General features: G+C 40.5%; 7 protein-coding genes across 12 annotated transcripts in view; 4 read left to right on the top strand and 3 right to left on the bottom strand.

Moving 5' to 3' along the window:
- The window catches only part of LOC105830667 (protein outspread), a 185631-nt gene extending 176814 nt beyond the window's left edge, over positions 1 to 8817 (bottom strand). For 2 of the 3 annotated variants that reach the window (XM_036290404.1, XM_036290405.1), the window contains exons 1-2: positions 8633 to 8815; positions 6475 to 8316 (exon numbers count right to left, since the gene is read on the bottom strand). In XM_036290404.1, the coding sequence (XP_036146297.1) occupies positions 6475 to 6633 (159 nt within the window). In that variant the 5' untranslated portion in view covers positions 6634 to 8316; positions 8633 to 8815. Of the gene's footprint in view, positions 1 to 6474; positions 8317 to 8632 lie in introns of all 3 variants that reach the window. The other variant, XM_036290403.1, reaches the window with a different exon arrangement.
- A 799-nt stretch (positions 8818 to 9616) lies between these two features.
- On the top strand, positions 9617 to 12000 carry LOC105835884 (transmembrane protein 11 homolog, mitochondrial). Its single transcript, XM_012679522.3, has 3 exons — positions 9617 to 9745; positions 10568 to 10785; positions 10985 to 12000. The coding sequence occupies exons 1-3, from the start codon at positions 9681 to 9683 to the stop codon at positions 11269 to 11271; spliced, it is 570 nt and encodes a 189-aa protein (XP_012534976.1). The 5' UTR covers positions 9617 to 9680; the 3' UTR covers positions 11272 to 12000.
- Positions 12001 to 13608: 1608 nt separating this feature from the next.
- On the bottom strand, positions 13609 to 15141 carry LOC105835887 (dehydrogenase/reductase SDR family protein 7-like). The gene is made up of 6 exons (XM_012679524.3): positions 14951 to 15141; positions 14699 to 14842; positions 14406 to 14625; positions 14107 to 14191; positions 13880 to 14040; positions 13609 to 13808 (listed from the first exon to the last, which is right to left on the bottom strand). Exons 1-6 carry the CDS (start codon positions 15098 to 15100, stop codon positions 13609 to 13611), a joined length of 960 nt encoding a protein of 319 aa, XP_012534978.1. The 5' UTR covers positions 15101 to 15141.
- LOC105835886 (zinc finger protein 420) lies at positions 15141 to 19973 on the top strand. 2 transcript variants are annotated; one of them, XM_012679523.3, is made up of 3 exons: positions 15141 to 15937; positions 16014 to 16156; positions 16272 to 19973. In XM_012679523.3, exon 3 carries the CDS (start codon positions 16283 to 16285, stop codon positions 19109 to 19111), a length of 2829 nt encoding a protein of 942 aa, XP_012534977.1. In that variant the 5' UTR covers positions 15141 to 15937; positions 16014 to 16156; positions 16272 to 16282; the 3' UTR covers positions 19112 to 19973. The 2 variants fall into 2 exon arrangements, with proteins under 2 accessions (XP_012534977.1, XP_036146299.1); XM_036290406.1 differs by having other exon boundaries at positions 15141 to 16156.
- Positions 19974 to 20727: 754 nt separating this feature from the next.
- Positions 20728 to 25977, top strand: part of LOC105835875 (ribonuclease P protein subunit p25-like protein) — a 24953-nt gene continuing 19703 nt past the window's right edge. Inside the window, exon 1 of one of the 3 annotated variants that reach the window (XM_012679503.3) lies at positions 20728 to 20949. Coding sequence is in view for 1 of the 3 variants with exons in the window: in XM_028191746.2 (XP_028047547.1) it covers positions 25864 to 25872 (9 nt within the window). In the remaining 2 variants the exon portion in view is untranslated. The other 2 variants (XM_028191747.2, XM_028191746.2) reach the window with 2 other exon arrangements.
- Positions 21187 to 22254, top strand: LOC105835876 (peptidyl-prolyl cis-trans isomerase H). Its single transcript, XM_012679504.3, has one exon. It carries the CDS (start codon positions 21502 to 21504, stop codon positions 22054 to 22056), a length of 555 nt encoding a protein of 184 aa, XP_012534958.1. The 5' UTR covers positions 21187 to 21501; the 3' UTR covers positions 22057 to 22254.
- LOC105835873 (tyrosine decarboxylase) overlaps positions 22631 to 25977 on the bottom strand; it is a 5463-nt gene continuing 2116 nt past the window's right edge. The window contains exons 3-4 of the mRNA XM_012679500.3: positions 24431 to 25881; positions 22631 to 24200 (exon numbers count right to left, since the gene is read on the bottom strand). Of these exons, the coding sequence (XP_012534954.1) occupies positions 24194 to 24200; positions 24431 to 25881 (1458 nt within the window). The 3' untranslated portion in view covers positions 22631 to 24193. The remainder of the gene's footprint in view (positions 24201 to 24430; positions 25882 to 25977) is intronic.

The raw sequence follows: 25977 nt of genomic DNA, 5'->3' as shown, positions 1-25977 counted from the left end.
GCTATTCTCAAGATTGTTAATGAAAAAAAAAAATACTAAGCAACGAATACTTATACGAATTGCATATGTAAAATAAATATAGATATTGTTAGAAGATATTGCTAATAGAATATTTCTTTTCGGCATTGTGTAAACACGACGATATTTTCTGCGAAGCGAGCACGATAGCGATCTTTATCGTTTGTATTAATAATTTCTGGTGGCCATGACAAAAGCAGATGCTTTTGAAGAGAAATTTATATTCAGCGGGCACGCGGATATTATCCGTGCTATCTCGTATTGTGCACGTATTGTACGTGTACGTAGATATAATCACGAAATCGTAAATATCGCGAGGAATGTCTCGAGTCGTGTCGAATCACTGAATATCTCTTTTATTCAATTTATTATGTCGTACATTTGAAATTATGATTTCTCAATATACAACCATCGTTCACTTTGTACGCTTGTGCACTTAATCATTTTGTAAACGTCTGTCGTGGAGTTTCGATTTCGGGAAAAGATCAGTGAAATTGAGAATGTTAAAATATCGCGGTTTAGTTAAGAAGCGGGGATAACGTTCAGAAATAGATACACCAAGTCAACGTAGACCGCATCAACGATTCGCATACGTGGTTATATCGAGATCTCGTATCTGCGCATCCAACTGATAGCGTTTATCTTCGTCCATCGGGGGATAAATCGTCGTCGAGAGCGATCATTTTCGCGTAACCGTTATTACAATCACGCCGATCTTGCGCGCACGCACAGACAGAAATGAATAGCCGCCAATAACTTTAAAGCTTCATTTTGCCTGGTTTTTAGCCAGACTTTAGCATCTTAAACCTCGGTTTTCCTAAAGATCGTCGCAGCTGTGTAGTATTAATATTTTATTTCACTTTAATTAAGACCACCACTGAATATTTCCTTAGGAATATTAATTAAAGCACGGTGCAGCAAATTTTTTGTTTTGCATTTTAATTATCCATCCCATCCGTGAAAAAAAAAGGAACCTCGCGTCGAAAATTATTCCCCACGAGAGGAAAAAAATGTGTCTCCCGGACCGCAGTGGAAACCTGATTATACTTAAAAATACACGAACAATAAACGAAGAACTAGCTCGGCCGCTATCGGAATGTTAATTCGCGTGACCCTCTTTACTTGTTTACGTCCCACGAAGAAGAAGAAGAAGAAGAAGAAAAAGAAGTTTTCGTAATAAAGTTTTGCGGTAAACAAGGCAAAAAGATGTTAATGATAAACATTCCGCTACGATGCAAGGCAATATGTAGAGTACGTTCATATTCCCGTTTCAAAAATACGCATGTTCCGTTCTTTATCTTTTGACGTATCAAAAGTTTCAATTCACGTTGTCATAATTGATGAATATAATATTTTGCCCCCCTTTAAGACGTGGTACGATCATTTTCACGGTGTACAACAAGCCGGGTGATGCAAAAAAAAGAAATAAATAAATACGCGAACGTATATGCGCGGCGATAATGTTCGTGACTCCGATTGACGATAATTAATGGTTTTTCCATTTCACGTGACTCCGCGGCGTAGGAGTTATCTCCTCACGCTAATCGCTGAAAGCAACCGGCCGTCCGATTTCATTAGGAGGTGAAATTCCATTCTGAGCTATTAAATCCGCATCGGTTCCTCGGGCCGGGCGATAGATATTGACTCGCACGGCGAGATCTCGTCGACGAGACAAAGCGGAATAAAAAGGGAGAAGAACGAAAAAAGTTGTTACCCGACACGCCGATGTCGGTTGTGTAATAGCGCGCGTTAATTGCCATCAATCCAATCGGGGGAATCCGGAATTTCTCCTCGATCGTAATCGCTGTTAATTGTCGTGTGCGTGCGTCGATCGAGCCACGGAATGCCAGTGTGACCAGGGTAAATTGGAAAACGAGATTCCCGCGTGTTACATAAATGCACAATTTTTTGAGTCTACAAAGTTCGGAGATCGCAAAAAAGTAATAGCAATTAACCTAGCTGTATTAATCTGGCGTTGTCAAATGCAACACTAAATCATTTCTACATGGAATTTTTGTTCTTACATTTTATTTTCAACGTTATGATAATCATGACATTTCATTATATTTTTAATAAAATATTACATGATGTTTTTAAATTCTAAGAGAAAACTCTTTCCATGTGTATTCATACATTCTATATTCGTTTCTAATTTCTATACTCTCTTTAAAGGCTCGGTGAGTTGCGGCACGTTTTTCGTATATAAACAAATTAATGAATTTTCAGCGTGTTTAACATCGCCAAAGTTTTGAGAGTAGATGATGAAATATTTTCCAATTTTAGTTAAACGAGACCAATTATAATCAAGTTACTGAAAAAGTTGAAACAGATATGATGTGAAAAAGAATTTTCGCGAAAAAAAATATCAAGAACTCTTGATAGCAAGAGAAGATATTCGCAAAAGCCAGGAGGAAGCCTGAGGTACCGTAAGACGCCTCGGAATCGTTTCACCGGATCAAAATTTAAGATACGTCCCAACCAACCGCGTCCCGGCTCTCTCTCTCTCTCTCTCTCTCCCCCCCCCCCTCTCTCTTTCTCTCTCTTTCACCCCAGGAAATTATTTCTCGAAGGCACTCTTACGAAGGCGCTCACGAAGAAGTAATCGGACTCTGAAAATACTAAGTTGCACCGCCGATAATGGCCGGTCACGAGCGAGCGTGGCCCAAGGGTCTCTCTTTAGTCAAGAACAAGAACGTACGTACACGCGTAATAAGACCGATTTCTTTTGTTAATCGTATTTTCTATCGTGCGGTACGATTGCGCATTCTCGCACCGCCCGCTGAAATTAGATCTTACGATATATACGGGACGGGAGATGCGTGCAGGTCTGTGGAAATAGCTATCCGTGAAAGACGAACGAAAATCAACTCTTTTCCTCGTCTTCCTGCGACCGAAGTCGGACACACGGACACCGATTTGTGTAATTTCACAGGTTTTTCAGGCATGTATGAATATAAAATTGTACTCGGCTGAAAAGTAACGCGCAACGTGCCGAAAGATAATAACGCCGATTAACGAACTAGCTCCGCGATTTCCTCCTCTAACTATCGCGGTTACCGTAACCGGCTTACCAGAAGGACCGTACTACGGCCCCAACGGGTGAAGAAATATTGCGTCGCGTATGCATACGTTATTTGCGGTCAGAGAGACGCGGGAGAGAAAGAGAGAGACAGAGAGAAAGAGAGAGAGAGAGACGCGGCCGGTGTGAAAGGCGGGAAGCGAGACGGGAGAATAAACCGATACAGAGATACCGCATCCATGCGAAAGCCGACAGGCCAACAACTCTCGGAGGGGGCCTCCTCTTCTCTCTCTCGTAGGGGTGCTGGAGGAAGAGATGGCTGGAATGCACCGAGAACAGGTCGCAAGGCTGCCGACATTCCGAAATTTCGCAACGGCGCGCGAGAGGACCGGGAATAAACACAGCTCCGTGTATATCGGAGAACGCTGGACGCGCGCGAATAAAAATCCGCCAATTTTGTCCCCGAGATATTCAAAATGATAATTTTCTCATCTCGAGATTAAAGTCGAGTTAACGGAATCACGAACTGAACTTTGGTCACGTATGTAGAATCTTCAAAATGTTAAATGTTATTATCTAATAGAAAAATTAAAATAGTGTTTATTCAAATTTTAATTCCATCATACCGTAAAATGTCTCAACAAAAAATGCATAAGGATGGAAAAAAATATTTTGGCATTATACAGATATACTAAAAATGTAAGTTTGTGCGAGCGACATTTCCTTGCGTCATTATAATTTTATTTTAAAAAAGATAGCACAATAAACTCCGACAATTAACGAAACATTAAAACAAACGGTAAAGTGGCGACCGGGTATAAAAAAGCAATTTCACGTACAGAAAAAAAAACGTTTACGAAGTGACAACGATTCCGCTATCACAATCTGCTTCTCCTCGGTACCGTACAGGGCAAATTGATTTTTAATGTCCTTATGGTTGATTTTTTAATGTTTGCAGCGTTAATTTCCTTTCCTCCCTCTCCCGTCTCTTTATCTCGCTGTATATATATACATCTCTCTCTCTTTTTCTGTCTCCCGTGATTATCACGAATCCGTTCAACGATCGCTGAAGATCGCGCTGTATAAAATAAATAAAAGTTATACAAGACAAAATAAGCAGAACCATAAAGATTTCTTTCTCATTCTGACGAATATTCTACGTTTTTCTTCGCATCAGAAGACGTATTTGTATTCTCGATCGTGACGCAGCGATACCTCGCACGCGTTCTCAAATTAAAAAAGCGAGGTCATCTTTCAAATATTTTTTATTCTACTCCGGAGAGCTAGATCAAATATTTAAGTCTCTACGAAATCCGTAATATATGATGTATATTAATTAATATTTTTGTTCCTAATTACAACGTGCAATCATTATAAATCCTCTTAAGCGATATTTTTGCGCTTATATTAAAACTTAATTTTCATAGACGTCCTTCTTATTCGACAAATTAATATCTCGTACACGAGAATCAACACGAATCTAAGTTGTTTTCCAGTTATATTTGTTCAATTTTTACGTACTGTTATTATCAAATAGATAATATACTTTTCAAGGTAAAGTATATGGTAAAAATAAAAGCAGAAAACAATATAATTTTATCGAGTTAAAACTTAGATATAGTAAAATAAATTTTTACTATATAAATGTAATAATAACACGTAAACAAACGACGTAAGGTTCAATTTCGAGTTTACATATGATTTATACTTATCACGCGATAATTATGTTTGATTCAGCACCAACTTTATTCGTTATGATTATAAAGAGATCGCTAATTCTCTTATGTACGTGTGGACTAAATTCATATGCAACGATATTTGAGGCAAGCCGGCCCCAAAATTTTCTTTCTCTCTCTCATTCTTTTTGCTTCCAAGCAATTTCTTTTAACGCGCCAGATTTTATAATACACTTACTTAAGACATGCCCTTAAATTGCCGCGTAATTGTCGCTCGTTATACGCGTATGATTAACCATCGTAAAAAAAGCCGTGGGCTCGCGGAGCAACGCGAGATCGAAAGCGGTCTAAATATTAAATTGCCGCGAGGAAAAAAGAAAAACGCAAGTACCGATACGGTGAATAACTGCGAGAGCAACGTCGGCTCTCGGCATAATTGTCTCAAACGGTAATTGCCATCGGTTCACGCGAAATTTCTCGCAATCGTCATTCCGTACGAAATCCCTCGTTTTATCTTTTCTTTCAATGCCGCTTGCTCGTTTTAAACTTTATTCATTTATACGAACTTTATTCAATCGTAGAACACGTAATAATTCGAGTGATCGTAACGCCTCGCGGCGCTGTGACGTCGATCGAATATAAAACTACAATATCATTTTTACTTTACGTCGAGAAAGGTGCAGCTAGGCAGAGAGTTAATGAACCGGTCGCGGATGCAAACGATCCGGAAGATGTCGAACGTCACTCTGAAGGTTAAGTAAACGAAATGCGTGGCGTCGCGTGGTTCGCGACTTGCAAACGGCCGACAGCCGCGACGGATCTTACGTAATGTCGACGTCCTGACAGCACGGCAGGACCTCCGTTCCTCCTCCTACTCCTTCCCCTCCTCTCCTCGCTCGTCTTCGATCGCAGAAAAGAATTCGATCGCAAAAAGAGGGCGAGCGAGAAGGAGTACGAGGCGCCCGCGTACGAGGAAAAGAGAGAGAAAGGAGGACGGAGATCGCATCGAAAGAGAGAGAGAGAGAGAGAGAGAGAGAGAGAGAGAGAGAGAGAGCAGCATTTATCGTGCCTTAGAACCTGATTTGTCTAAAGATCACATCGCGTAGCAGAGCGTACAACAAATGTGAGAACGACGATTCATTAATGTAGGATTAATATCTCGTGTTTTACGCGTGCAATCAGTGCATACGATGAGAAATAAATCCTAACAAAAAAAGAAAATCGTGATAATATTAAGGAAAAAATCGAAACCTTGACTCACGCAATAGTTAAAAATTATAATTGCGTTCTCGAATTCTGTTGTAAATAAATCTTGACAAAAAAAAGAAAGTCGTGATAATATTAAGAAAAAAATCGAAATCCTGACTCATAGTTAAGAGCAATAGTTAATAATAGTAATTGTATTCTCGAATTACATTGTAAATAAACTCGGAGTGCCAGAAAATTTTCAATGAAGGATTGATTCTCTTTAAATTCGAGCTGCGCAGTTTCGCTCTCAACATCGCTCGTCAAAGACGGCGAATCTCTTTCGGTCTAGCGTTCAATGACTACAATTACGCGTATGTAGTATTACGTAAGCGAGAGAGAAGAAAAAAGAGAGAGAGAGAGAGAGAGAGAAAGAGGGTGAGAGAAGGAAACGGAGAGGAAAACGGGTGGAAAGAGCGCGACAGAGAGAGAGCGAAAGGAGGAGGAGCCGAAAAGAGCGAGGAGGAAGGTCCACGGTAAGACGAGGATAGAAGAAGTCCATCAAGCGAAACTCACCCTGTTGCATTCCAGAGCCTCCGCGCTGTGCTCCTCCTTCTGCTTGAAGCAGCTGCTGCACTTGCTCTTGTTGAATATGTTCGGCGCGAACTTCCTGCACTCGGCGCCGGTGCCGCGGACGCCGCCGCCTCCACCGCCGCCGCCGCCGCCACCCGACATCGTGCGACACGTGCGAATTAACCGCGAACACAGCAACCGGGGCACGGCATATCACTCTCGTCCCTCCTCTTCTTTCTCACCGGCGATCTGCCCGGCGGTCACTCTCCGGCCGCTTCCGTTCCTCCGCGCGCCGACACACCGGTTCCGTTCCTCCTCGCGGCGCGGTCGCCGAGGGGAGCGCGAGGAACCGCTACTTCCAGGAAGTGTTTACTACACCGGCTTACTACTCGCGCGAGTGTCACTTTCACGTGTTTCTTTTTACGCACTCACGCACAGGATAGATACTGCGAGGGGGGGGGGGGGGAGAAGAGAGGAAGGGTCCTTCGCGCCGATCACGGAAGCTCCCTCACCGAGGGGGTCGTCTTCCTCTCCGGGGTCGTTGACGCGCACCGCCGCCGCTCACACTACTCCAGCTGTTCGAACCTGTCGGCGAGAGAGAGAATCCCACCCGTGCACTTGTTCGCACTCCGCGAATAGAGAGCAGCGCTAATATCGACAGTCCAAGTCTCTCGCGACGTGCTGCTGCTGCTGCTCTTACGTCGCGTGTGTTTACGGTCGCGACTCACGGCACACGGCACACGGCACGACGGCACCAGGCTCGCGGGCGAGCGCAGCGCAGCCGCGTATAAATGCACACCCGCGCGTACAGCACACTCTCCGTCGACTGTCAGCGCGATCCGGTCGAAACACTCGCCTCGCCCCCACTCGGCGGCCGCGTATAGCTGCTCGCGCGCGCGCGCGCACGCACACGTACACACACTCGCCGCCCGCTGGCGCTCCTCTCGCTCTCCTCACGTATCCCCTTTACGATCAGCGGCCACGACCTCGCCTCTCTCCCCCTCCGTCGACACCGCCGCCGCTGCCACCACCACCACCACCACCGCTGGCTGTACCCGACACACCACTCCCGCCGCGTGGAGCACGTGGATTTACGCCGTCACTCCGGATCCGCTCTCGCCGCCTGCGTTCGTCGCCGCGACGCGACGAGTCAACCGCAACCGACCGCCGGGGATTCGAAAACATGTCACTCGCCGCGTTTAAACGCGGCGCGCACGTGTGCGCTGTCGACTCGTGCCGACGTTCACGCGGTTACCTTTGCGCGGCGCACTTCAGCGCGCTCGCGAAATACCTCGAATTTACGATATTTGCATCGTCACGAGGGGGGAGGAGGGACTCGGACCTCCCGCGAAGCTCGACGATCGTGTCACCTTGGGGCGACGATCTCGCCGTTCGTTCGCCCGCTCCGGTCGTCGAGCGTAGGGAATCCGGTGGCGTAATCCCCTCTAATCCTCGCGCGGCGTAGAGTAAACACAGGCGCGTACGGCGCGACAACGACAATGCGACGCAACGTACGACGCAGGACGACGCACGACAACGCGGTATTATCGACAACGACGACACGGCGCGTCCCGCTGTCCGTATTTATTGACAGTACGCTCCCACGAACGCGTCCGTCCGCGATCTCGCTCCGTTCGACTCTATCCGCGCGCGCTCTCCGGCACCCGTCGACTCTCTCTCTCTCTCTCGCCCGGTTGACCGCGGAACGCCCGATGCGCCGCGTCACTACGCGCAGCCGCGAATGTAGTCCCCACTCCGCCTACCGTGGCGCGGCGTGATTGCCCGACCGCCGCCGAGCATTATCGACGCCGCTGTACGCGGGCGCGCGAAGATTCACGTCGGTTCCTGGAATCACAAAATAAACGCAGGATGAACTATCACGTCGCTCGTTTCAGCCCTCTTCTACTTCTCCCCCCTCCTTCCCCTTTCCGTCGTGAATACACGCATTTCGCCGTACGCTCGAAACGGCGGAATGCGCGTGAGAAGTACGAACGAGACAAATGGATTGGTCATGTATCGTAAGGCTGCCTCGTCTCGTTCGTACTCTTTCCGCGTGCGCGCCTTGTCTCGATCTTTCTCCCCCCCTTTCTCTCTGAGGTTTTGCAAATATTATTCTGTTCAATACCGAACGACGATAGAAAATGCAGAGAAGTAGACTTACGACGCCTCTGTGCTGAGGCTGCTCGCGCGAATCTTGGAAAACCGATGTTTAAGTAAACGGAGCGTGACGCGCACTCGACGACGAACGACTAATACGCTCTCTGCTCGCCCGTTGGGAAATTCAAATATGACGTAGACAAGATGGCGGTACATTTAATTGAATAATTTTTCTAAAAATAATATGTCACAATATTTAACAATAATATATCATTGTACCGTGATTCATGAATCAATGTATAGTTTATATTATTTAGAATAATAAAATACCATTATACTTAAAGTGATATTTCCCATGTCTTTTCTGAAATTTGGAATTTAACTTGAAACTATATAAATTCGGGATACGCTAGTGATGTTAGTGCTTCGATCTTTATCGTTTATTGGATATAAGAAAGGATAGAGTAACAAGAAAGCGTGCTAACATCCTTAGAACACAAATGGAAAAAGAATTTTGCCATATTTCTACGATGGATGGTTTAAAAATAACGAGTTCTTTTTTCCAAGAAACTTAACCTCTCAAATTGTTTTTATAGGAAACTCTTCAATTTTCTCTGATTATAATATTACTCTGCGATAAAACGTACATTCGCACGTCATCATAACTTCGCCGTGATATCGCTCATAACACTTGCTACAACTGTATTTATGATACAGTTTACAATTTGAGTGCACGAAAGTAACTTGGTCCAATTTTTACCATCATGATTCTAATCGTATAATTAATGAGCAATCGTTTCGAAATAGTTGCATCAGATATACCTTGACATCGTCGTCGCTCGTTCGATAGCTTTGCGACGCATCGCTTTTTTGCCAAAAGTCCTGAGGGAAACGAATCGATCATCTCTACCTTTTCGGAATCCGTTTCAAACCGAAAACAAAAGAAAACGCAAAGAGCGTCGATCGAAGAGATAGCTACCGCCGCGTCCAATGGAAAATTTAAAATCAACAACCACCCGAGTCACGCGAGTAACGCACGCGCGCGCCCGCGCGCGCCCCATCAGCTGATTTTTGTGTCCGGTTCGGCGAGTCATGCCGTTTCTTCCGGTCCGATGCAGACCGCCGTTTCAGTATCCGCGGGATCGACGGCGAAGATGGTAGATGAAGCTGGTGACAGGTTCGTAGACGGGATCACTCCCCGCGGCGTCCCGACGCCCCTCGCCGGCGGCGAACGTCGCCGGCGCGACATCCCGGCGACGCGTTGCCCCGACTCGTCGTTCGCGAAACGAAGCTAACCTCAAAAACCGTCGTCGCAGCGGTCGCGAGCGCGCGGCGGATTAATCCTCGACGCCAGGCTCTCGGGCCTCGCGTGACCCAGGCACCACGGGCAACGTCAAATTCTCGTGTACGCGACGACGACCGGCGTGTTTGGACGGAGAGGAGATTTTTAGTCGCGATTCCGTTTCGTCGAGGTCGTCGGAACGGCTCGCATCGGCTCCTGTCACTTTCACTGTCGCTCTTTCTCCAATCTTTATCATACACATCTTTACGTACGCGTCTCGTAGCATTATCGTGACGTTCAATCGCAACATCGAGTAACAAAGTCGTACGAAAGTACGCCGCTTTGGCCGTTAATCTCGCCGGGAGGACGTAGGTACGCGACCAAAACAAATCCCGCGTCGATTCACCGTAATCGATGTCTTACATAACACGCGAACGGAACGAAATCTCTGAAAGAGATCAGAGATTTCTGATGTTATTTACTATGGGGCACTCTGTGGGACACGTACGTCGTGTTTATGTAGCGTACATAAGGCGATAAATGAACTCTGAGTTGATCTTATTGTACTGGAGAAATCCAATGTTTTTCCTTTGAAGAGATTTTGTACTTGTAGATGACCTTGATGCGAATTATATAAATATAATATCGGATTCCGTGCAAAGTACAACATCAGATTGTGAAAGTATTAGCTCACACATTGCTTTCTCTTCTCTGCAGGGATGAAACCTCTAATGTTGCCATTATTAGGGAAGTGTACGACAGTGAAAATGCTCACGAGACATTTGAATACGAGCTAGAGCGAGCGCTGGAGTCGGAATGCAGCTTAATTGTTATCGAGCCGTCGAAATTAGGTGATGAAACCTCCAGATGGATAGCAGTGGGAAATTGTCTTCATAAAACTGCCGCGTTGTCGGGTCTTGCTGCGATTGTCACAGGTTTGCTTAATTTCTATATAAAAATTTCCTAAATATGTATAACTATATAAATTCTGTATTAATCTTTCTCAATTAAAAGTATTAATTAATATTATTGACACGCTTAATAAATTATTATGTGAATACAATAAAATATCAACATTGTGGCTTAAAATATAATAATATAATAATTATAAATAACATTTTACACCTCTTTCAGGACTGGTCTGGGGCGATCGGCCATACATCTGTGGTCCACTAGGTTTTACATCGGTCATAACCTGCGGATTATACACAGTCTCTTGGCAATTTGATCCCTGCTGCCAGTACCAAGTGGAGACTGATACCAGTAAATTACCGCACGTTGAGCTATTAGCTGTTCTAGGTCCGTCGTCTCCGACGTTTCTCGTAAGGAAAGATGATAAGAGGAGACGAATTCTTCATACAACTATTACATTAGCAGCCTTTGGCATTACCGCCTGGAGAGTGTATCAGGCGTTCAAGTGAAAAAAATTATGACTAGCATCGGTTTTGACTTAAGCCAGAATAAAACGCTAAGGTAGGCCACACGATGTTGAGTTTCATAGTAGTAGGCCTACAGAATTCCTTGGCTGAATGAAACGCGCGAACCCGTTTATTCTGATGCCGCGGTATATTGTGACACAAAGTATTCTCTCATTTTGATGATTGACTTGTAACACTTTTTGATACTACCTCGCAGGTAAATGCTGCTTATGTAATGATTAAACCACATAAAACGAGATTTAATTCGAGCTTTTACATTGGCGTGTAATTGGAGATATTCTTTGCGATTGTGACAAAATTTTTCCAAATAACTATTGTACGAAACTGAAAAGACCATATACATGCAGTCTCCATAATGAAGAAAAAGAAATATTGACATAAGTGTTCTTAGAATCATTAAAAAGAATTAAATTACAACGGTACATATGGAATTAGCATATTTCTGTATTTTTAGACTGTAAATAAAATAGGTAGAAAGAGAATACAATACGTATGACATGTCAAGGGGTATATTGCCTAGATTCTCTCACCCAACAGAACAATCTATGTTGAACTAGTATGATATCGGAAAGATATGTTGACCATATATAAACTCAATGTAATTTTAGATTTTATTATTTTATTAATCATAAATATATAGAATAAGATACTTTTTCCATCATAAATGCGTGTACGAAACTCATTTGCATCTGTCCCGCCAAATGAAAGTCTCGAACATTCCTATAAGTATTTAACAATGATAAAAATTAAAATCCTGTACATTATATATATTATCGCGAATTCGCTTTATATGGCATAAAATTTATGGTCGCACGAATGAAACGTTTTCTCGTTTATATGTACATCGATACAGGAGCTCAAAAGGTGAACAATGTACATAATTCTGAACATTGCTGTAGAAATTACAAATCACTCTTAGAATGATGTATAACACAGATATACTTTATTATATTTTAAAATATCATCGTTATATCGTTATGTAATGAGTCTAGCACAAAATTATAAGAAATGAAATCAACATCTGGAAATCCATACATTTGGATTTCGTTCTAAAAAATTCTATTTTATACACAAAGCGCAGGAACTTACTGAAAATATTTTTATTAAAGACTTATTTCTCCATAATAGATTAACGAATTACAATATTAAAAAGAAAGTCCACTGCAACAAGAACAAGCTGACTATTGTTAGAGCAGAAAATGCAATTAAGTTTTATTTGAAATATATTGAATTTTTTCCAGTATGCCTCGAAAGTGTTGTAGTTGCATTCTATATTTGTACATATATATATATAATGTAACTACATATCAGAGCAAATTATAGTGATTACATTATGTAATAATTAATGCAAACATGTAATCACTCGATGTGTTACGTTTAATATCACATTTTAATTATATTTTATGATATAACTTTTCATTATATTTCTCTTTACATAATCTATTTTATTAGATTAAAGTAAAGAATAGAAATAATACAACTTAAGAAAGGCATATAAAAATGTGATCAATATACGGGATATTGAAATGGCTAAATCTGTCATGACAATTCAGATTTTATTATAGTATACATATATTTTCAGGTCTTATTAAAATTGTTATATTTTAAGTAAAGTTTGTACTGCTTAAATAAATAGAGAAAATTAAATGAAGTGTTAACAATAAAAGAAATGATAATTTTAATAACACATTGAATAGTTCTATATAACTAGATGTGCTATCCATCATTCTTGTGAAAAAAATTATATATTTTTATTATAGATAATATAGATACATTTTTGCTTGCTTACATATATGATATTTTATCTTTAAATTATATTTTAATATTCTACGAACAATACGTACAACAAACAATTACACAATGACAATATATGTAATTGAAATCGTCATACTTAAAATTTAAGATATTGAAATTTCCATTAATTTTATAAGCCTTATGTCAAGAGATGGATAACACACTCGATTTTAACATTTTAGAATCAGTTTTAATTGAAATTTCATAGCGATAAAATGTACATAATGTAAAGATACTCCACTAGTCAGAGAGTGGCTACGATACAAATAAAATATACTTTTGAATAGTGTATTTTATTTAACTGCTATCCCTTGCTATGTAAGTATGAATGTTAAAACATGATAATTCGGAAGTCGCTTATACAAAATTATGTATTCTATCTACACCCTGTCAAATTATATTATGTAATTAAGTTTTCTTTGAGATATTTTTTAAATTTATATAAAAAATATGTACATAAACTCGCAACAAAAACATAAAACAGTTAAGTATATAAATATGATACAATATGTAATCAAAATAATATTATTTTTCTCGTATTAATTTTCTCGCACGTTTTTCCATAATCCAGAAATAGAGCGAAGGGAACAAAGTTCTAAGTATTATAGCACACTTTGGAGAAAACGATGCAATAGTTACTTCCTTTTCTTGCTTCAATACAGATCTTAAAACGCATTCAGCTACATATTTTGGTTGATAACCACTTTCGGTTGTTTTGTCCATTACTGCAAACAAATAATGCATATTAAGACCACATGTGTTAATTTAACATTTTAATGAAAATAGTTATACTAACTTCCATAAACTTGACCATTTCCTGTCAAGGCATTAAGAGAAAGAGATGTTTTAATATATCCTGGATTAATAACTGTAAATTTTATATTTTTGTCGGATAGCTCTGCTCTTGCGGTATCGTACCAAGCTTGTAATGCATGCTTAGATGCAGCATATGCAGATCTGAAAATCAGTAATTTAGCAATTCATCCAAAAAGAATATATGTCAACTCATAATCAAATACTTACCTAAATGGAATAGCGATTCTCCCTTGTACACTACTTATAGCTATTATATGACCAGATTGTTGCTTTATCATGTATGGAAGAACAACTGTAAGTCAATAACGAATGATAAATCTGTTACAGCAATAGATTTTTTTAATTCTGATAAAAATTTTTCTCAGAATTCTTATACGAATTGGAATACTCATCAGAAATATTAAGAAAGTCTAAATCTTTTCTGGAATTCATATTTGTAAATTTTGAAATATTCTAAGATTTATATACAAAGTCTGAGAAAAATTTTCACCAGGGTATACACTTACTTTTGCTTAATGCAATCGGAGAGAAATAATTTGTTAACATGACTTTTATATCTACATCGACATTTGTATTAATAACCTCTCCTCTATATGAAATACCAGCATTATTAATGAGAATGTCAATTCTGCCATGTACCATTATAGCTTTTGATATTTCATTTTTCAAGTTATTAATATCAGTTAAATCTAATGGTAAAACAATAGGTGGATAAGTGGGAACTGTCTGGAAAAAAAGCATAATAATCAATGACATTCACAATATGCTTGTCTTTTAAAATAAGCATTATGTTACATACTTGATGAGTATTCATTAAATCACTTTTTACTCTCTCTAACTCTTCTTTTCTGCGAGCTACCAAGATAATTTTGCAACCAAAACTGTAGAATGTATGAGCCAGAGCTTCTCCCAAGCCAGAACTGGCACCAGTTATCAGCACAACCTGAATTACATCAAATATCATAAATATGTATCAAAAAATGCATTTAAATGTTAAGATACTTTGCTTATATTTATAACAGAAATTTTTTTAAGTCTCACAGAATGTTACCTTGTTGCCAAGAGCCGTTTTCTTGCGCTTTTGCTGCATAGCATCATAGAAATGATACATCAGCCAGGGAATGGTGATTGGAAGACCAAATAATTTAAACAACCACCATATAATGTTCCATCTCGTTAAGGTTTCCTCTTCTCGTTTCATGATAATACGAATAATTTCAACCGAATAATAACAAATAATGGTTCAGTATTATTCAATAATTATATTTTTTATTATTATCCATGTGTTTAATTATTTTCTGATCTGTCAAAGGTTACCGTTGAAAAGATGCATTACGAGTTATTTATTTCAGTAGATCATCGCACAATATTGTTCAGGTCAGTCACAAAGATATAACCTTTGAAACATGTGTCATCAGATAAATACTGTGAAATTTTCTGCTCTCGCCGATAAAAAGTCAAATTGTTTCAATTGTACCTTCTACACTTATATCTATTTTCCTTCTTCTCTTAAGGTTTCAATATATTTATCTGTCTCACTTTAAAAGTCAAAGTACAAAATAAAGTGCAGAACGGAGAAAATATTTCAGATTTGCCATTTGTATTACATGATCTTTTTTTACATCTTCCTTTTTACCAAGTAATTTTCACTCAAATAACAAGAAATATTGTTTGTAAATAAATAAATAAATAAGAAGAAGAAAGGAAGAAAAGTAGTTATTAAAAAAATGTTTTTAATTATTATTTATTATTTATCGTATATCTTTTTGCTGATTGATCTAAAGAAAGTCAGACGCATCGATATTTTAATTAACGAACAAAGTGACAACATCTCTCATCGTATTTTTATTTATAATATTTACAACTATCGAGAGCTCTTCTATCGAAGATAGAACTGTTCACGCGCAGCAACTTCAGGCAGTGCCCGATATGGGGCACTACTTTGCAAATAACCTCGCAGTATCGCGGTTGATACAGTGTTAATTGAATTGTCCAGATGATTTAATTAACTCCTTCGAGTATTCTTCCGCGCGCTGTCGTACGCATCCTCAAATCACTACGAATACGCTGCGATTCCATAAACCATTATGTAAAACTGCAATCTCTTTTTTTAGGACGAGTCTATGTCGGTGGCTATACCCGCACAGAACGAAAAAGGGAATATATGTTATTCGTTGATCGTATATCGTGCACGATAGTCGTCGTGACGCGTCACGGACGTCCAACGGAACAACAAACGCGAGTTCTTGACAACCAGGTATGATAGCACCCCAACATAACCTAGAACCTAACTTGAGGTGAAACTAGGTTTGAGCATCATCGTACACGTTGCTCAATACAATCTCATTAATATATGTTAATGTTAACTTAAGTGATAAGCGGAATGGAGACCCACGAAGGAGAGCAGTACGTGACGTTTCCTCTCACCGAGGTACACGATGCCATAGAGGAGAGTATCATATCTCACGAGGAGATATGCGAGCCTGTCGACGAGTGCGTTCTCCAGGAAGGCCTTACGGAGGTCACCGTCGGTAATACTGCCAGTACTGATATCGTGGAGTCGCAAGGTACCGTCGAGATACTCACGGAACAGTCGGAAGAGGAAGACGATGGTCAGGTTGTATATCCAATGTACATCAAGCAAGAGGAACAGCAGCAGTACACGTCGGGGGACGACGAATCCATGGCTGTGGAGGCACTGCGTCAACTGGGCGGCATGTACCCGTGCTTCGAAGACAAGAAGATCAATTGCTCGGTCTGCAAGAATCTCTTTACCCAAGAGGAAATGGTTGAACATCAGTCCGTGTGCCAATCGTCTTCTAAGTTGTCCTGCACCACTTGCGGGGAGAGATTTGAGAGGAAGATTGATTTGAACAACCACATGGTTTGCCATCAGGTGGACCGTCCTCATGCTTGTAGAACCTGTGGTAACTTATTCCGTTCCAAAAACAATCTGCAGGCACATATGTTGCAGGCGCACATGCATCACGTCGAACGGCCGCACAAATGCAATATCTGTGGCTCGGATTTCCAGAGGCCTTCCAGCTTATCGAATCACATGAAAATACACACGTACGTCGCAGGACGGGCCATCATGCAGTCACAGAGTAACAACGTGTCTCAATCGACAGAGACATTCAGGAAGTGGCCGGAAAATGCAGCTGATTCGCAGAACGCTTCTCCAATATCATCTTCGTCTGTCCAGTCCATACAGAATTACGAGGTGTGTCAGGTTCAATGGCCGGTTTCGTCGTATAATTTCCAGAGCGAGCAATCGATAGTCACCACCATAGCGAATCACCAGGACGCCAAAATGGATACGCTGCAAGAGTTTACGGTGATGCCCAATGGCGAGGTGACGCAATTTACCGAGTACACCGAACAAAATAATATCAGTGACTCAGTCAATAACACTCAACAGTACGATATAACAATAAATTCATTCAACACACCTGATGGGATAGTCAAAGTCGAGACGCTTTACAAACAAAACAATGCTAATAAACGAGATTACGGAGAGGCTGAAGTAAACAACAGCAAGCAGTACACATGTAAACATTGCGGAATTAATTTTGCGCGCGCAACCGCGCTGGCGTCTCACGAGAAAATTCACGCGTTTAAAAACTGGAATATGCCGATCGAGTGCGAGTACTGTGACAAGCAGTTTCAGGACGCCGATCATTTGGCGACTCATCAGACCACGTGCGCCAAGAAAATAATGCAGAACAACATCGAGCAGGGTGTGCCCAACAACAAATGGGGCAAACACGCTTGCTCACAATGCGGAAAGAAATTCACGACCAAACAGAAGATGTTTCGGCACCAATGGATCCATCGCAAGAAGACTCATTCGTGCGAGGTGTGCGGCTCACAGTTCGAAAAGCAGAACGAGCTGGACGAGCATAGATTGTCGGCGCATCCTGGCGATTCGCCGTTTACCTGCACGGAATGCGGGAAGAGCTTCGTATCGCGGCAGGGTCTTTGGGAGCACGGTAGAACGCACGCCGGAAGCCCGGCTCATTTTCAGTGCGATACTTGCTCGAAAACGTTCTCGTCTCGTCAGGGATATTTGATACATAATCGTACGCATACCGGTGAACGACCGTACGGGTGCAAATATTGCTGGAAGGCGTTTCGCGACGGCGGAACTTTGAGGAAGCACGAGCGGATCCACACAGGCGAAAGACCGCACGTGTGTCCGTTGTGCTCGAGGGCTTTTAATCAGAAGGTAGTTCTGCGTGAACATGTGCGATGGGTACACGCGGCGGGGAAGAACGAAACGGAAGCCAGCAGTCCTCCGTATCAGTGTCCACTCTGCGGCGCTCTGAATCAGGATCGCGACGAACTCTGCGCGCATATTGTTAAACATTCGGATCAAATGATAGCTGAAGCGAAGGCGAAAACTAGCAACGACATTTCTCCAAAATCGAAGTCAACGAAGAAAAAATCGAAGTCGTCGAACAGCGCAAACGCACAGACGAAGCAAAACGACTTGGACTTTATTCCGAAGGCAGAGCAAAACCAAGCCTTATTATCCATCACAGACACATCCGATAAAACAGATGATATGCACGTTATAAATGAGAAACAGAATAACGCATTTGTTGTAGTTACCACGGAAAAACGTAGCGATGGCTTCATAGCGATATCTGAGCTCAAACACAGCAACATACGGTTTATAGTGGACGGTAAAGAAGAAGAGAACATCCAGGTACTTCAAGTGGAACAAAGGGATCCTCTTGATTTGATGGATATAGAGAAAGAAAGCGACGCTGTGAACATTGTGTCCGCAGAATCCGTGGACGATTCACTCGAGGAAACGGTCACGCAAAACGACGTGTCTACGATGCATTTAATTCAATCTTCTAAGCAGAATAATACTCTTAATATAATATCAAAGCAGAACGAATCGCTGCCCGTTTTAACGATACCAAATCCGCAGGGCCATGAGAATTACTCGAGTCAGATTGTACAGATAAGTGGCGCGGAAATGTCTGTCAATGTTGTGAATCAACATACCCTGAAAGATGATAACAATCATATTCAAGATGAACAAGAACCTTTAATACCGGATGAAACATCGCATGTTATTATACAATATCAGCACGACAGTGAAGGGGAAGATGAAGGAGAAGACTTTATCTGCGGTATCTGCGAGGAAAAATTTGATGGCAAAACTATGTTGAAGGAACATATTAAGATACACATATAATTATCTTTTTTACTTTGCTGTTCGTATTGCTTGTGATATTTCACATGCTATTAATGTGACTCTGCATGTAGAACGTATTGAGCATATACATGATGAATGCAGTAATTTCTTACCAGTGACTTAAATTGCACAGGATTTGTTTTACAATTTCTATATATAAATAACGTTCTAAACAAGTTTAATTTCTAGAAAACTGTAAGTAAAACGTTGATTTTTTAATATAAAGTTAATGTACATAAATTGCACATAAATGTACATAAACTTAATTTGCAATTAAGTTTACAATTAAACTATGTTTACAATTAATTTACAATACAATACACAAATACGTATTGGTTAATTATACAAGTTAAATCTATTTATAAAATCTGAAGATGCTGTGTAATAAGGCTTTATATACATATACTTTTTTATTTAAAAATATCTTATTTTTGGTTTGAGAATTAATTACATGTGTTTAAAATAAATGATGATCGGACATAAATAAGTTTTTGTGTAAGTGTTTAGATATAGATACATGTTCGGTCACTGAAACGTTTATGGTATATATATATATATATATATATATATATATATATATATATATATACCATAAAATTGTGCAACAATGTATGATGCAGAAAAAACTTACTTTTTAAATGTTTTAAGATATACGTACAAAGAAAACAAAATTTGTTTTTACAATTAATGGCTATCTGTAATTTAATAGAGATTAAATGTAACTTTATTTCTGTTGAAAACGAAAAATTATGACTGTTAAGATAGTCTTAGATGATGATAAGAAATATTTGATTTTTTCCTTTTTACTATCTTTAAACTGTACCTATATTAAATCGACAAATAAATTCTAATTATACTTATATCTTTGCTCTCAATTTAAATTTAATAATGACAAATATAAAATTTATATTTTCTTTATAAAGGAGAAATATCATATCTTCGGTTAAATGTTAAATGTTTTTAAACGATTAATTATAAAACAAATAATTATTATTTTAAGAACAGTAACATTTTTTTCTATTCTACTTTCTATATATGTAATAACATTTTGGTAATATAATAAAAATTCTCTCCCTTTTATCTCAAGATAATTAAATGTTATGATTTATTTCTGCATAAACACACGTTTAAATAATGCATATGTTAAAATGTTTCTAACGATTGGATGAAAGAAAAATTATATAAAGAACCTCTATCAACAGAAAATACATATTATAAAACATGTGTAAATTAATTTTAATTAAAAATTCATTATAACTTTATAATAACTTCATATACTTGTCGACCATATGATATATATCACAACACAAATTATCAATGAAGAATCACTATTATAAATAAAATCAATCTAAATAGCACTATGAGATGTAAGATTAAATAAGAATTACTTCGCATTATTTTGCACGATAGCGCGTATTAACACATATTCGATTTTTTATCTGCATATCAGGCGGCTGTTGAAATTGGTTTCATAGAATTTATAGTTATATTATTTATAGAGAAAAACGCTTTGCAGAAAATAAAATCCAAATTTAGAGTTTTTAGGAAATTTCTTTGAAAGAAACATCGAGAAACACTCTGCGGAGAACAAAATCGAAGTATCGCGCGCCCGATCACGTGACCTTACCACAACAAAAAAGCAATAGACAACAGTGCATAAGCGCGTAGTAGTTTCTCGTGAAATGTTACGATCACGTTTTTATCACCTATTAATTTCAAGCTTTTCATAATAAGTGTTTGCTGTTTCGAGTCACCGTGAGGACACTTCGAGGAAGAGAGGAAGAGAAATGTGTTGCGTCGTTGTTTGGACTCCTTGCTGAAATCCGTCGCCGAGTAAGGTAAGTCAATCAAGATGAGCACCACTGCGACGCATGTTTTCCACGTTGTGCCCAACGGCGACGGATCTAGATGCGTCCGTGCCGCTTCATATTAATCATTCCGCAATAATACGCGACGTGCGTATCACGCAGCAAGTAACTTTTCTCTAATTATCGTGGGAATTAGTGTACCATGGAACGCTAACCTCCTTTCGTCGCTCCATGCCGCCGCACTCGTGGTACCTCTGAAATCGCCGGCAGGTGCGTTCACGTTGAAATATACTCGCAAAATTGTAATTTATAACACGAAACTCGTCCTTCGCTACCGATTTTGCTTCGAGACATCAGGTATCGATCGTTTTGCACGAACTGTGCGCCAAAAAATCAGTTCCGGAGGAAACCTAACCTAAAATAGTTGGGGTTATGTCTGTCAACATTGATGCTTCATGAATTGAAATGAATATATCTTTCTGACGGACTCGTGTAGATTTCGCTAAAAACTCTTCGAAGATTCTGCGATAAATACTCGTGCAGTGAGTCTACTGAAGATTAAGATTGCAAGCGTGAGCAAGCATGCCGACTTGGAACCAGATTCAGACGCAGCTACGAAATCCCAACAATCCGGTGGTGTTCTTCGACGTGTCCGTGGGCACCACGGAGATAGGTCGCATGATCTTCGAGCTGTTCGAGGATGTCTGCCCGAAAACGTCGGAGAACTTCCGGCAATTTTGCACCGGGGAATACAGAAAGGACGGTGTGCCGCTTGGCTTCAAAGGTGCCATCTTTCACAGAGTGATCAAGGACTTTATGATACAAGGCGGCGACTTTGTCAACGGTGACGGCACCGGAGTGTTGAGCATCTACAGTGGTGGAACGTTCCCGGACGAGAATTTCACTATGAAGCATGACTCTCCTGGTCTGTTGTCAATGGCAAACAGTGGCAAGGACACCAACGGCTGTCAATTCTTCATCACGTGCGCCAAGTGTAACTTTTTGGACGGCAAACATGTTGTCTTTGGTAGAGTTATCGATGGTCTTCTTGTCATGAGGAAAGTAGAGAACGTTCCTACCGGACCGAACAATAAGCCAAAGATTCCTGTGACGATATCTCAATGTGGACAGATGTAGTGGCAACTATATAGGTTGTATAGACCTATGTGTATGAATTGATAGTTATAACATAGTTGTATCAATTTTTTTACAAAATATAATAAAAGTAATTTTTGTAATATACAAAAATTGCTGTTATTTGATTATGTATAAAAATAAGATAAGAGTGAGATAAAGAAGGAGAATAATGCATAAATATATAATCACAAAATTAAGTTAAGCAATGTTTTATTTTGGGAGTTAGGAAATAACATACTTATTTTTAAATATATGAATTTATAAAACAACTTGTAAAAATTAAAAAAATTGAATAGGAAAAAGTTTTGATATAGAATTTAAAATAGGATTCTATTTTATATAATTTTATATATACTATATAATGCAAAAACATCTGAAAAGGTAAAATAGAACACATATAAAATATACTAGCACAAAATTATAAGGAGATTTTCTAACTAAATTATTAATTGTTTAAAGCAGGCTTAATTTCTGGCTACTTGATTAGGCTACTAAACACGAGATTTATTAAAAGGATGAATACCTATAATAAAAATTAAACAAGGTTTCAAGGACGAAAGAAAATTTAGTTATATCTTATGAACTTTAATTTTATTATAACATCTGAACATATGAAATATAAGTACTTCATAATCATTCTACTTGTGTTCGTGACATTCTAATATAATCGAGTAATTCTCCTGTATTACCTTTGTACGTATTGATTTTTATAAATCGAAGCAAGTCATCGAAGACACATCGATATATCGTGTTAGCATCGATCCGTAAAATCTAAATTTTTAAGTTTGTAAATATTTTTGTTTTCCCAATAATTATTTCATAATTTTCTTATCGTTAGAATTATCTATAACTAAATTAAAATCTATTTTTATTTGTCGATGCTATTGGTCAATCGTACAATTGTCCGATCAATTAATACAAAGTAATGACATCCACTATATCCATTTCTGAAATTCTAGTAGCTTTACTTCACTATATATTGTCTCCAAGATATTGTAGACTTTCAATTATAAATTGCTTTTGATGTTTTTTTCATAGATTATCGGGTATCACATGAAATATTCATTTTTAATCAACAGGAACAGTATGTCTTTGTCATTTGATTCATTCTTTTCTAATTAAAATTGAAATTTGTCTCATATATTTAAACTTAAGTATCTTCTAAATGCAATGTAATTGATGCATCAATATTGACACATCTCTCTTCACAGTTCGATTATAATAGCAGCGAATTATAATATTATTGAAAAGAAATAGAATTCCGATATATCCGGTGTACACTGGGATCAGTATAATCGTTTGCTATTAATTCACTTGTAAATCTATTGAGATCGATACACTTTAATTAATCACTAGCGTTTTATATAAAACTATTAGAGTCCGTGCGTACATCGGCAGTCATTATCACGTATTACATATGTACATCGATTCATCTCCCCCCCCCTCTCTCTCTCTCTCTCTTTCGTTCTCTCTCACTCTCTCTCTATCACTTATACAGACATATATATGTATATACCAAAATAGATCAAACGACTACGTTAACTCTACGCGCAGCCGCCTCTAAAACCTATTTTAGACGGTCCGTAACTCGGAACAGATTTTCTATGTGCGGCAAAATTCTATCTATAATTTTAATAGAAAATCTTGATCCTTATAAAAACTCGAGCGTAATAAAAAAAGCTTATGCTAATCGAATATTTTTGCATTATACATGTGCGTTCGTAATAAAATTGTTTAAGCCGAATTCTGTTTCGAATTACGAACTGTCTAAAATGTGCTTAAGAATCTCACGCTCTATCGCAAAACTTGGCCCAATATCTCGTGGTGCCGTTGATGCAATTTGTCACCACGAAAAATCACTCGTGCCCGAAATAATATACGACCGATTCGTCGTCCATAAACGAGCGATCATGGATGGTGAACAAACTTGATCGGAGATGTTTAATTTGATTAAACACTTACGTGGCGATATAATCAGAGATATAGTCGGTCCCTAACAATAAACGCGACTTCGGGAGTCAGTAAATTGACGACGGTGGGCCGTCAGAGTTCCGCATCACACGGCCGTGTAGCGAGGACCCTTTTTGTTATCGTCTACGTCGTCCCGAGTCGGCGCCGGGGACCGTCATCGACATCGTCACGATCTAAAATTAATATTACAATTATTGTAATATGTATCAAGCTGTATAGGAGAATTATTTTAGAGCTTTCCAAGTCGAAGAAAAGAAAAGAAATCTGATATTACATCTTTCATCGTATTTAAAAAAAAAAAGGGTAAATGAAGTAGAATGTACAAAAATAAATTTGGAAATAAAAACAAATCTTTGATCATTTTCGCGAAGATATGGACGCCCAGGGGCCCAGAAAAATCTACCTGCTGTTGCAGAAACGGTCGTCGTCGATGGTGTCGCTCTGCGAGTTGTCGTCGACGACCATGATGGGCGTCGCACCGTCGTGCAGGCTGGACTTGGAAATAGATCTCTTGTAAACGTCTCTGGTGACGCTCCTGGTGAAGCTGAACTTCCGTACGAGTTTCTTGTCGAGAGCAGCCGGGCTCTTCGGGCCCTTTGCCCTGTACTCGTCCTCCGTGCCCTCGTAGTGTGCCAGCATCACCTCCGTGGCGTGCTCCTCGATCACGTTGAGAGCGTAATCGATGTCATCCTCGGTCGCGTCCTCCTTCGTCACGCAGAAACGCAAGATGTACTTGCCCATCACCCGGGCCGGTATCATGTGCAGCCGGCCAGACGCGTTAATGTTGGCCAGCAACTCCTGATTCATCTCCTCGCTCTCCTTCAGTCGGAAGCACACCAGGCCGACCCGCACATCGTTCAAGATCTCAAAGCGTCTGTCTTTCTTCATGTGCGCCTCGAATCTCTTCGCCAACCTTATGTGATTCCTAATATACTTCTGCAAACCGCTGATGCCGTACGATCTCATAACGAACCAGAGCTTCAACGCTCGAAATCGCCTGCTGAGCGGAATACCCCAGTGACGATAGTCGATCGACTCGCTCGAGCGAGCGTGTTGAAGATAAAGCGGATCGACGACCAATGCTGACGTAAGCTTCATTCGATTGCGCACCCACAAGCAGGAGCAGTCGAAATTGACCAGCAGCCACTTGTTGGGATTCGTATTGAAAGAGTCGGCGTGCTCGATGCCCTCCATGAATGGCCTCATCTCCGGGCAGATGAAGGCATTACCGGCGTAGGCGCCGTCCACGTGTAGCCAGATATTGGGATATGATTTGCACACGGGCCCGATCTCCACGAGATTGTCGAAGGCGCAGGAGCCGGTGGTGCCCAGAGTGGCGGACACGTAGAATGGCACCAGGCCATTCGCCACGTCCTCCTTGATGGCGCACTCGAGCCGTTTGCCGCGCAACGCGGCCTTCTCATCCGGCTCGAGCACCCGGAGCTTCACCAGGCTTATCATCGCCGCTTTCTCCACGCACGAATGCGACTCCGTGGAGCAGTAGGCCACCAACCTCGGCAGAAACGCCGAGTCCTCCTTATTTGGTTCGTGCTCCTTCAGCATCTTGATCGCCTGGGTCCGCGCCGCCAGCATCGTCACGAGAATACATTCGGAGGCTGAGCCCTGGATCACGCCGCCGCCGCTCTTGTGCTCCGACAGGAACTCGGACGGCAGGCCGATCGCCTTGGCGTACCAATCGAGCACGATGGTCTCGAGCTCGGTGCAAGCCGGGCTGGCCGCCCACGAGAACCCGATGCATCCGATCGCGTCCGACAGCAGATCACCCAGGATCGAGGGGAACGAGTTGCCGGACGGGAAGTAGGCGTGGAATCGCGGATGCTGCCAGTGAGTGATCTGCAAAAAGCATTGTCCTCCGTGTTCAAGCCTCAAGTCGGCTAACCTACTTTTATGTTCTGAAATTGATTTATCCGCGGACGGAGAATGGAATGG

The sequence above is a fragment of the Monomorium pharaonis genome, chromosome 7 (genome assembly GCF_013373865.1).
Source record: "Monomorium pharaonis isolate MP-MQ-018 chromosome 7, ASM1337386v2, whole genome shotgun sequence".
Lineage (NCBI taxonomy): Eukaryota > Metazoa > Arthropoda > Insecta > Hymenoptera > Formicidae > Monomorium > Monomorium pharaonis.
This window is presented reverse-complemented; position numbering and strand designations above follow the sequence as displayed.